Source organism: Vitis riparia, chromosome 6, assembly GCF_004353265.1.
Source record: "Vitis riparia cultivar Riparia Gloire de Montpellier isolate 1030 chromosome 6, EGFV_Vit.rip_1.0, whole genome shotgun sequence".
Lineage (NCBI taxonomy): Eukaryota > Viridiplantae > Streptophyta > Magnoliopsida > Vitales > Vitaceae > Vitis > Vitis riparia.
Window position 1 is genome coordinate 2,279,133 of NC_048436.1, and position 12,221 is coordinate 2,291,353.

The following is a 12,221-nucleotide window of genomic DNA, read 5'->3' on the forward strand; positions in this document are numbered from 1 at the left end:
CTTTCTCTTTACACAAGTAGCACTTATTCGGCATATTCCATCCCCTCCTTTTGAGCTGATCGATGGTCGAAATTCTGTTCCAAGATGCTTCCGAAGCAAAAAAACTCACCTTCATCGAAGCCCAAGACCTCCAAATAATACCCCAAGAAAAAGGATGACTAGAGGCCCTCATGAAGGAGCAGTAGAGGGATCTAACAAAGAAAATGTCATCCCTACTTTCTTCCCACTACCAAAGGATGCGGTTTTCAGAACAAGCCCTCCACCTCTTCCAATTCCCAATCATTAAAATGCCTTGAGAAGTGAAGATTCCAACTACCCGACTCCCCATTCCCCTCCCAAGCATTTGACACCCACTCATCTTTGTTAACTGCCAATCAGTAAAAGTTAGGGAAAGCTTCTTTCAACATTTGGTCATAATCAATCTACATCCCCAGAAGGCATGCTAATAAAGGCACTATTTAAATGAATATCAAATAGTTATCTTTTCTCATGCTATTAAATTCTTACAAGAAATAAAGCATGCCCCTTCTACCTCAAATAAGATTGCAGCAACGTTAAAGGCCATAGCTAGTATGGAGCACAGAACATAGAGAAGATCAACTAGTTACAAAATCCAGCAAAAGGTCTTGTTAGATTCCAAGTTAAAATATTTGGACTTAACGAATAGAAGGCTTAAATAATGATCATTCAATCAAAGCAGATTTATTTTCTATAAACATATTGAGAAGAGGAAATGAGAGAGGGGATAGATACTTTCAAAAGGAGAGGAAGATGTTGTTTTGTGGTGGAACCCAAATCTTTCGAGATTTTGATTGAGGAGGTGGGAGGAAAATTGAAAGGCTGCATTTGGGAGAGAAGCAAAGGTTTCTCCTCTTAGATTAGATTTGGGGAGGCTAGTTTAAGGTGCTTACTGGATGGAGTAGAAGCTTGTTGCAGAGAGGTTATTAATCGAGCTTGGGTTTTTGGCTAGGATGAGGGGAATAGGAAGTATAGGTTGGAGCGCCGTTCGAATGTGGCAGGAAGGTTCATCCTCTGCTCAGTCCGTGATATTGAATGAAAAAGGTATAGCATTATTTTTCCAGAGGGGAAGGGACAGTCCCTTGGTTGGAGCTCTTTAGCCGAGAGGTTGAGAGGTTTTGGGGTGGCTCCATCAGGTGGCTTACAGGTTCCCAAAGGGTCAGAGGTTTTGTTGAGGGAGAAAGAGGGATCGAAGGTTCAGAGGAAGGAGAAAGGGGGGGAGTTGAAATCTTATGCAGAAGCAGTTAAGACAAGCTCTGGAAGGGTAAGCCGGTCAGTTTGGTTAGAAGTGGGGGAAAGAGAAGTGCGTGGAAGGTTAGATCAGTTGAAAAAGTGTTTAGTAGGCTGGTGGGGTCTTAACTCGGCTCCTTTTCCTGAGCTGGAGTACGTAAGGAGTTGGGCGACGCAGCATTGGGCTTTAAAGGGGAATCTGAGGATTGATAGGTTAGGAAGAGGGTTCTTGCTGTTTGAGTTCGAGTCTTCAAGTGAGGCTGAACGCGTTTTAGCCAGAGAATTAAGAAACATTAAGGAGAATGTTATTATTCTGGACAGATGGAACCCTGAGGTGGGGTGTCATTGTAAAGATTCTGGTGCCAAAGAAGTTTGGGTAAGGGTGGTTGGGTTCCCCCTTCATCTGTGGAGCTCGGAGGTGTTTGAAAGAATTGGGGATAGGTGTGGAGGTTTTGTAGCAGCGGACGAAAAATTGTTATATTCGCCTGAGTTGCAGTGGGCTCAAATCCTTGTGAAGTGTGTGGACAAGGAGTTTCCAAGCACTGCTCACATTGTTGTGGGGTCGGGTTGTTATTCCCTTCAACTGTGGTGGGAGTCTTCTCCTTGGTTCATGCAGGTAGTGTCGGCGGGAGGCTTTGGGGGAGAAGACGGCTCAAGGGAAGGAGAAGATGACGATGGAACATCACATTATCTTCACTACGGAAGTCAAAGGGAGAAGGTGGAGCAGGTGAGGCTACAGCAGGGAATACTTGACGTGTCTTCTTCTGGAGGTGTGCCTTCCTTCTTTCATGCGGTTGCCTCTGATGCAGGGACTGTAGCGGAGGAGAGGGTAGGTACTGGTGATGGACGTGTGAATGGGGGTAAGGAGCTATCTTTTAAAAGGATGGAAGACTCGGCTTTTGGGCCAAAAGACCCTGGTTTTGGGCCTAGCAAGTTAGTTAAAGGGGTGTCTCAAGGCCCTCTTAAAGAAAGCGGGGAGCCCCTGGGCCCTTTAAAGAAATCCAAAAGAGGCTGGGGGGCAGAGAAGGGGAAAAGGGTGCGGGCTTTGGGCTTGAGGGTTATGGCTCCAGGCCCATTGATTCGTTTGTCACTATGGACTACAGGCCCATAGTTTCTTTTGACGCGATAGGCTGCAGAGAAGGGGAAAAGGGCTCGGGCCCTGGGCTTGAGGGCCTTGTCGTAGAGGATGGTGGGACTTTATTTGGGGAAGGACCCTCGGCCTCTCTTCCTAGGGCACATTTTTTATGCTTGGAGAGAGGCGTAAATGGAGAGCCCAATCCCTTTGCCCTAGGAGAAGATCCTTCGGCCGATTGTACTAGGACACGATCGATAAGAATGGAGAGAGGCATAAATGGGGTCAATGACCCTATTGTCGGTACAACTCGAGATGCGAAGCCATTGGAAGTCTCTGCGGTGGAGGAAAGAGGGTCGATGACTGATGAAGCACTGCGCGTTGAAGCTTCCAGGCATGTCGAATATTCCACGCTTTATGTGAGGGGTCGAGAGCTCTCTTCTTCTTCTCTTTCTTCTAGGTTAGACCAAGCCGGGGCAAAGGAGGGGGCTTTGTCTGGTTTGGTCTCTGTGGTTGAGGGGGAGGAGCAGCTTCCCTTGAGCATTATCCTAGCAGATGAAAGCAGTGAGGAGTTGGGCACTGAGGGGGTGAAATCCTCGGGTCGTATAAGTGGGGGGAGGGGGGGGGAGTTGGAGATTCTGTTACAGGATTTGGAAGGAAAAGGATGTCGGTGGGATGATAGCTGCTTGGCGAGGTTTAGCAAGTTCTTGGATTTTTCGACGGAAGGATTTGAAGGCGAATTGTTGAATCTGCTCCTAAGGACTAAAAGGAGAAGAGAGCAGAATATTAAGAAAGATATCTCAGGAACCACTAAGTTTGACCGTAAATTGAAAAAATTGGAGTGGTCCTTAAATTATAATGATGCGAGGAAGGAGAAATCTCTAGTTAGAAACGGTGGGGTTAAAATCTCAAACATTAGATGAAGATAAAGATTTTATCTTGGAATGTAAGAGGAGTCAACGATAGGGTTAAAAGGAAGGTTATTAAGGCTTTGATCAAGTCGCAAAGATCAAATTTGGTGTGTTTGCAGGAGACCAAAATTAAAGATATGTCCAGGGGGATTGTTCACAGACTTGGAGTGGGAAGATGCTCAGGCTGGAGGGCCATGAGTGCAAGAGGGGCTGCTGGTGGGGTGGTAGTGTTTTGGGATAAAAGAGTTTTGGAGTTAGTTGGCATGGAGGTGGGTATTTTCTCAATTTCGTGTCGTTTTAAAAATTGTGAGGATGGCTTCTTGTGGACATTTACGGGAGTGTATGGACCTACCTTGAAATGGTACAGAGAGCTGTTTTGGGAAGAGTTAGGTGCCATTCGAGGGTTGTGGTTTGATCCTTGGTGTATTAGCGAGAATTTTAACGTGGTTAGATTTCCCTCAGAGCGTAGCAGAGAAGGAAGATTGACTGGTTCCTTGAGAAGATTTTCGGAAGCAATTGAGGAGATGGATTTAAGAGATATGCCTCTTCATGGGGGGTCGTTTACGTGGAGTGGAGGGTTGAATGGTCTGTCCAGGTCTAGACTGGATTGCTTTCTGGTTTCAGAGGATTGGGAGAACCATTTCAGCGGGGCGATTCAGTGTTCTCTCCCAAGACCGGTGTCTGATCACTTCCCAATTTTGTTAGATGGGGATGGAGTGAGGAGTGGTCCAAGTCCGTTTCGGTTTGAGAACATGTGGCTGAAGAAGGAGGGGTTTAAGGAGTTGTTAAAAGGCTAGTGGCAAGGATTCAACTATAGCGGGTCCTATAGTTTTATCCTAACGGAAAAATTAAAGGCTTTAAAAATAAAGTTGAAGGACTGGAACCGAGAAGTGTTGGGTAAAGTGGGGGTGAATAAAAGTTTGGCTCTGGAAAAAGTGTCTTACTGGGACAATCAAGAAAGGCTGAGAGTCTTAAACGAGCAGGAGTTAGAGGCGAGAAAGGAGGCTAGGGAGGATTTCAAGAAATGGGTGCTGATGGAGGAGATTTCACGGAGACAAAAGTCAAGAGAAACTTGGTTGAAGGAAGGTGATAAAAACAAGGGATTTTTTCACAAGATGGCAAATGCCAACAGAAGGAGGAATTGCCTGAAAAAAATTAAAGTCAATAGCACCTGGCTAACAGAAGATTGGGATATTCAAAAGGGAGTGGTGAGGGCTATTCAGAATCTTTTATCAGAACCAAGCGGTTGGCGTCCTTGTTTGAACAGTCTTGAATTTGACAGTATTGGGATTGAGGAGGCAACCAGGTTGGAGGAGACGTTTTCTGTGGAAGAGGTGTTTTTGGCTCTTGCAGAGCTGAATGGGGATAAAGCGCCTAGTCCGCATGGGTTTTCCTTTGCGTTCTGGCAATTTTGTTGGGATTTCGTCAAAGTTGAGGTAATGGGTTTTTTCAAAGATTTTTTTTAGAGGGGAAAATTTGTCAGAAGCTTAAACAACACTGTGAGTGTTTAGTTAGGTTGGCAATTCCGGAAAAAATTCCTAAGTGTCCCCTAACTCGGCTTTCCTATTCCTATTCGGACTACTTGACTTTGAAGACTAAGACTTTGCTAAGAGGCCGAGGTATGTAGCTGAGTGTGTGGTGATTGGATGTGAATCAACCCGGTTTTTAATCTTTAAATGTGTTAGAAAGTTGGGAAAAATGGTTTTTGGTGCAAGGCTTTCATTCCTCTGTTTCTGGATCGATCCAGGTGTAGGGGTGGATCTATCCAACTAATGTTTTTTTGATCAAATCTCAACTATTAGATTAAGGGTTTCTTTTTACACTTTAAAAACCAATCTTCTCTCACTTTCTGAGTAGAGAGACTGCTGAAAACGTGGGGAGAGCAGCCACACTTCAAGTGTTCTTCATTTTCTCATTTTTGCTTTCCTAATTTGGGGTTTTTGATTGCAAAGAAAATCCACTTCTCTTAATGTTTTCAAAACTAGTTTTCAATGGATTTTCTTGAGCAATAAATGGGTTGATCCATTCCTTCATTCACATCTAAATCTCTCATTCTATTTAGGTTGTGCAAAAACCCATTTTCTTCTTGTGTGGATTCAAGAAGAGGCCGAGATTGAGCTTGGTGCGGACTCCAAGTGTGCTCCAAAAGGAGAAGCTGAAAATGAAGGAACTAGTCAAGTATTCCAGGAAGGATTGGTTGGCTTGAGCTAGGTAAAACCTTGTACTCAGTTTTTATTCTTCATAGTGGAGTTTTCAATCTGTGATAGGCCCGTGGTTTTTGATCTCTTCGGAGGTTTTCCACGTTAAAAATCTGGTGTTCATTGTCTCTTTCTCTCACTCTATATTTTGGTTTATTTTTGAGGAGTGTTGAAGCATTTGCATGTGTTTTGCATTTATAAATTGTTGGGAGAGTGTTGATGCATACATTATTGCTTGTGGATGTTTTGCTTTGTTGAAAAGTTATTAGAAGAAAAAAATTCTTGACATAAAGATAGTCTAAGATTAGGTAATCTTTGTTGGGAGAATTTTAAATTGTTCTACAACACCTATTCACCCCCCTCTAGGTGTAGTTCATTATTGAGATTCACATTTTCAAACACCTTCCTTGTTTTAATCCCAAAAAAATGAGGGGCAAAAGATTTGAGCAATTTTAGACCTATCAGTTTGGTGGGAAGTCTATACAAGCTGCTTGCAAAGGTTTTAGCCAATAGATTGAAAAAGGTAATGGGAAAGGTAGTGTCTTCAACCCAAAGTGCATTTATTCAAGGTAGGCAAATCCTTGATGCTGCGTTAATAGCTAATGAGGTCATAGATTCCTTGCTGAAAAGAAAGGAGAGTGGGGTTTTGTGTAAATTAGATTTAGAGAAGGCCTACGATCATATTAACTGGGACTTTTTGCTGTCAGTGATGCAAAAAATGGGCTTTGGGGAGAAGTGGACTGGGTGGATTAAGTGGTGCATATCCATTGCCTCGTTTTCTGTACTAGTTAACGGTTCTCCAACCGGGTTTTTCCGGAGTACAAGAGGGTTAAGGCAAGGAGATCCTCTCTCCCCTTACCTTTTTGTATTAGGAATGGAGGCTTTAAGTAGTCTCATTAATAGAGCAATGAGAAGGGGTTTTCTATCAGGCTACAGGATAAGGGCTAGTGAAGGCGTGGGGATCTAAGTGTCGCACCTGCTGTTCGCCGATGATACGCTGGTCTTTTGTGAGGATTCCCAAGAGCAATTGGCTTTTTTAAGTTGGTTATTAATGTGGTTTGAAGCTACTTCAGGTCTGCGTATTAATTTGAACAAAAGTGAAATTTTGCCGGTGGGTAGAGTGGAGAATGCTGAGTTATTGGCTGCCGAGCTGGGCTGCAAAGTGGGATCTCTCCCTTCCACTTATTTGGGGCTACCTTTGGGTGTTTCGCATAAGTCGATGAGAGTTTGGGACGGAGTGGAAGCGAGGATGCAGAAAAGATTGGCCTTGTGGAAGAGGCAATTCATTTCTAAGGGTGGAAGAATCACTCTCATTCAGAGCACTTTGGCGAGCATGCCAATCTACCTTATGTCCTTATTGTATATGCCAAGAGTGGTTAAACTAAGACTGGAGAAAATTCAAAGGGACTTTCTCTGGGGAGGAGGAGCTTTGGAGAAGAGGCCTCATCTTGTAAAGTGGGTTGTTCTTTGCTCTCATAAAACGAAGGGTGGTTTGGGGGTTAGAAATCTTTCTATTCTCAATAGGGCCCTCTTGTGCAAATGGAGTTGGCGTTTTGCGGTTGAAAGGGACTCCTATTGGAAGCTTATTATTAGTACGAAATTTGGGATTGAAAGAGGCGGGTGGAGTACCCGAGGGGTTAGGGAGGGCTATGGGGTGGGGCTTTGGAAGGAAATTAGTAAGGAAGGGTTGTTACTGTTCAACAATGTTTCTTTCTCGGTGGGGAATGGCAAAAGGGTGAGGTTTTGGAAAGATATTTGGTGTGGGAACATTTCCCTTTGTGAGACCTTTCCCTCCTTGTATAATTTAGCGGTTTCTAAAGACGCGTGGGTAGCGGACTATTGGGATTCAACGGGGGAAGAAGGAGGGTGGACTCCCCGCTTTCTTAGACCTTTCAATGATTGGGAGATGGAGGAGGTGGAGAGATTCCTTTCAACCATTCAGGGAAAGAGGTTGAATGCTGAGGTAGAGGATAGGATGGTGTGGAAAGAGACGAAAAATGAAATTTTCACTGTAATGTCCCTTTACAACTCTCTTGATCATAGCAGAGCAGTCTTGTTTCCGTGGAAAATTATTTGGAGTCCGTTTGTTCCTACAAAGGTGGGTTTTTTTTGCTTGGGAAGCTTCATGGGGGAAGGTTCTTACTCAAGACCAGCTCAAGAGGAGGGGCTGGTATTTAGCTAACAGATGTTTCTTGTGTTGTGCTGAAGAGGAGACGATAAAGCACATTCTTATTCATTGCTCTAAGGCGAAGATTTTGTGGGATCTCGTGTTTTCTCTATTTGGTGTTAATTGGGTCCTTCCGTTCACGGTTAGAGACACGCTTTTAGGTTGGCATATTACATTTAAGGACAATAAGCATAGAAAGGTTTGGCGGGCAGCTCCTCTTTGCTTATTTTGGACGGTTTGGAAAGAAAGAAATAGGATAGTTTTTGATAATGAGGTCCTAGTGGTTCAAAGATTGAAAAATTCCTTTATTTGCAATCTCTTTTCTTGGGCTAAATCTTCTATAGTTGTAGGCCCCTTAACTTTGTTTAGCTTTGTGGATTGGTTGGGTTCTTGTTGAGGGCTGGTGAGGGTTGTTCCCTTTTGTTTTTCTGTTTTTAGGCGACAATTGTATACTCCCTGTATGCTCTGGGTCGCCTTTCAAGCACCCTTTATCTCATTTATCCTTGTGTGTTTATCTATCAAAAAAAATTAAACATATTGAGCATACTCTATAGTTGTATTTTCATTTTCATCTATAGGAGAATAGATTGCCTTTTCACAAAAATGCCCACCTCACCTGAGAAATTAAAACTTAATGGTTACAGACAACTTGCCATACAAAATCAAACAAATTTTCTATTCGTCAGAGTGGCTTGTGAATGCAAAAGATAGTCAAAACTATGACCTGCAGGTTAGATGTGATGCCTGAATATATACACATTGTGCACTCATATTCAGTGATGAGCATGTTTGATGAAAGCATGTTGAAAGTTAATGTGGAGATTGGTGCACCAATTAAATCATCCAGCTCCATAGGAAGACACTTAAAAAGAAAGAAAAAGAAACTTTTGATCAACAATAGTAGCAGGTGAAGTAGATGAAGAAAACTTACCTCATAGGAAGATGGATCAAGCTTAAAACTAGTTGGAAGATCCGATCTGAAAACACCACTTTCAAGGCATTCCACATGTCCACCTATATATGTCTCACTCTCCAAAAGTTGGTTATGGTAGAATTTCTCAGGATCAGATTGGTGTTTATTTGGGCAGATAACATTTGCCTTGTAAGCCTGTGCATTTTAACACATGCAAACATACTCATGAAACAAGCAGAAATATAATAGTTTAAACCAGATCATATATGGAAGAAAACTTTGCACTATAAAGAAATTACAAAGCAAGGAACTAAATGCTCAAGAAACCTAAGATAATCCAATTGTCAAGGAAAAAAAAATTATAGATGTTTTAATATACATGTACCAAAGAACCCACCTGAACCATAAGAAGCATTTCACACAGAGTCCCACTTCCTTTGCGCAAAACTTCATCTGGTGGCATGGGTATTATAGTTGCAAGGGAGAAAATAAAGGGATGCACATACGTCATATACAAGTAGTAAGTAGAAACAGCATCAGATACAGAATATGAAGCCATCATCTGAAATAACATTTTGAGCAAACGATAACAGAAAAGGCATTAGAAAAGGTCTCACGAAGGTAATACTCAACAGGTTAGTAAAATTTTCAATTAATACATCCTCTGACACCTAATGGATACTAATGAAGCATAATGAGGAAACAAATTACAATGAAAATACCAGTAATTAAACCAAAATGTGCCTGCTGCCCAATTAGCTGTTTTACACAACAAACATGCCAGGAAGTTACCATGGTCAAAGAAGCCAGCAGCACTTTTCACTCAAATCAGGTTCCTAACCATCCTGGGCATCTCTTGTTTTCCCAAATGACAGTCTGAGTCTTCCTCAAAATATTTGCAACTCTAGTTCTTAGTTCACTTATAAAACTAAGATCATGTAAAGCATTATACTTGGCTACGCCAATTGTTCTTCACTATGGTACTTCAGAACTAATTAGTTTCATGTTACATCAAGGAAAAACCAAGCAACAAGAAAATCTGCTGTTATTGATGTCTCAAAGGGCATCATCATAAGAACTCTTCAATTGAAAATAATTTTCCAACACATACAGAAAAATAGAAAAGGAATACTTTAGATGCAAGTATGTGCTCAAAAAAGTGACATATTGAGTGCATTAGCAGCCAAAAATTAACTAAGGAGAAAATGCTACACAGCATAGAAAGTTGCATCTAGAAACAACATTTACTAAAAGGCAACAGGTAAGCTATTTCAACATTTTATCTTGATTATATTTCTTTCAATAATAAAAAATAAAAAATAAAAAAGTAATAAAGGGGGAAAGGTAGGGAGAGAGGGAGATGGGAGAGACAAAGAGAATAAGAGTGAGCAACAATGAAAAGCTGGTAAAAAAGAAAGATAGAACAAAGTATATTAAAGCAATTAATAGTTCCATGCAATAATTCTTAAGTATGAACCACGAACACATAACTCAACAGCTTTAGAACCCAATTACATCAGCCTGCTGACTCTGCCCATTCTCTCTATGGTAAAGGTGTAAGATACTATTGAGAATCTCAATCCTATCAGAATTTTCCTGATCTAGTTGTTACCTATTTTTTAAGGATAATCTGGTTGTTACCTATTTTTTAAGGATACTTTGTTGTTGTTTTTTAGGGATAAGTTGTTGGTTTTTAGGGATAAGTTGTATATTTTAAATTTATTTTGTTCCTAGAAATTTGGGTGTACAGCTATAGGTTTAGTTTGATTTGTTGTAGCTTTTCTATAAAAGGAAGCATGTTTCCCTTCCTTATTCAATTTAATATACGACATTTTTTTTTCCTTTTCTACATGGTATCAGAGCCAAGTTAATTGGCTATTCCCTTTCTTTTTCCTCTCATTCCAATTTTGTTCTTCTTCCCTTTTCATTTCGATTTCTATCTCTTTACTGTGTCTCAAATTTTTTAATCCACTCCTTCCATTACTATTGGTTCCAATTCCTCAAAATTACCCACATCCAATTCTCATTCCCACTCTGTCCAGATCACCACAATCCACCTTAATGAGAACAATTATCTCAGATGGTCACAATCTGTTCGAATGTACATTAGAGGTCAAGGCAAAATTGGTTATTTAGCTGTTGACACCAAAAAACCAGCGAAGACGGACCCTAGCTATGCCACTTGAAATGTAGAAAACTTCATGATCATGGCATGGCTAGTAAATTCCATGGAGGGGGAGATTAGCTCGAATTATATGTGTTATCATCCTACTGCTAAAGCTCTCTGGGACAACATTATCCAGATGTATTCAAACCTTGGAAATCAGTCCCAAATCTATGAGTTACAACTCAAACTGGGCAATAATTGTCAAGGTGAGAATTCGGTTACCAAATATTTTAATGTGCTTAGGGGTTTATGACAGGATCTTGACTTATTCAATGACTATGAGTGGAAAAATACGGATGATTGTAACTATTTTAAGAAGGTGGCAGAAAGTTCACGGATAATCAAATTTTTAGTTGGGCTTAATGTTGAGTTTGATGAAGTTCGAGATAGAATCATTGGTCGGCAACCTCTCCCTCATCTAGGTGAAGTGTTATCTGAAGTGCATCATGAGGAAAGCTGGAGGAATGTTATGCTTGGAAAGAAGCTCTTTGGACCTGTGGAAAACTCAGCTTTATTGGGCACTACAGCAACGGCTTCTCGCAATCCTAACAACCAGCGTCATCCGGATGACAAGCCAAGAGTTTAGTGTGATCATTGTAATAAACCACACCACACTCGTGAAACCTACTGGAAATTACATGGGAAGCCAGCTGATTGGAAGCCCGTTGAATGGAAGACTAATAAGCAAGGCGACTCTAATCGTTTCCTTGCTAAAGCAGATGCTGCCGAGACACCCTCATTGAGCAAAGAACAATTAGACCAACTGCTAAAACCTGCTCCACCAACTCCCGATACTCCTATAGCATCTCTAGCTCAGTCAAGTAGTCTTTTGTGAGCATATTATCTTTCATTATCTCCACCTTGGATCATAGATTCAGGTGCCTCTGACCACATGACTAATTTATTTCATTTGTTTATTTCTTATACACCTTGTTCTGAAAATAAAAAAGTACGTATTGTATATGGAAGTTTATCTTCTATTGCTGGGCAAGGCTCTATGCGTTTGTCTAATAAGATTGTTTTACAATCCGCTTTACATGCCCCAAAACTCTCTCGTAATCTTTGATCCATAAGACATTTATCTAAGGATTCTAATTGTCGTGTTGTTTTTTGTGCCTCTCTTTGTGAATTCCAGGATTTGAACTCGAGGATGATGATTGGCAATGCTAGATTGATCGACAATCTCTACTATTTTGATGACAACTGGTTTAAGAATAAACAAGCTCAGGGTTTTATTGTTTGTGTTCGTTCAATCCCTATGCATGATCAAATGATGCTATGCATAATAGATTAGGACATCCTAATTTTTTCTATTTAGAACATTTGTTTCCAGGTTTATTTAAAGGATTGGATTGTACTTCTTTTGATTGTGAAACTTGTTTTTTGGCTAAAAGCCATCGTAATTCTTCTAAAATAAAACCGTATTGTGCCTCAAAGCCTTTTTATTTGATACATAGTGATGTTTGGGGTCCTTTTAGGATTACTACTTTCACTAGGAAAAAATGGTTTGTGACGTTCATTGATGATCACACACGCCTATGCTGG

At 41.1% G+C, this 12,221-nt stretch overlaps 1 protein-coding gene across 2 annotated transcripts in view; it reads right to left on the minus strand.

The window, feature by feature from the left end:
- LOC117916299 (DNA polymerase epsilon catalytic subunit A-like) overlaps positions 1 to 12,221 on the minus strand; it is a 91,107-nt gene that overhangs the window by 46,986 nt on the left and 31,900 nt on the right. For both annotated transcript variants that reach the window (XR_004651542.1, XM_034832253.1), the window contains exons 12-13: positions 8,907 to 9,071; positions 8,528 to 8,704 (exon numbers count right to left, since the gene is read on the minus strand). Coding sequence is in view for 1 of the 2 variants with exons in the window: in XM_034832253.1 (XP_034688144.1) it covers positions 8,528 to 8,704; positions 8,907 to 9,071 (342 nt within the window). In the remaining variant the exon portion in view is untranslated. The remainder of the gene's footprint in view (positions 1 to 8,527; positions 8,705 to 8,906; positions 9,072 to 12,221) is intronic.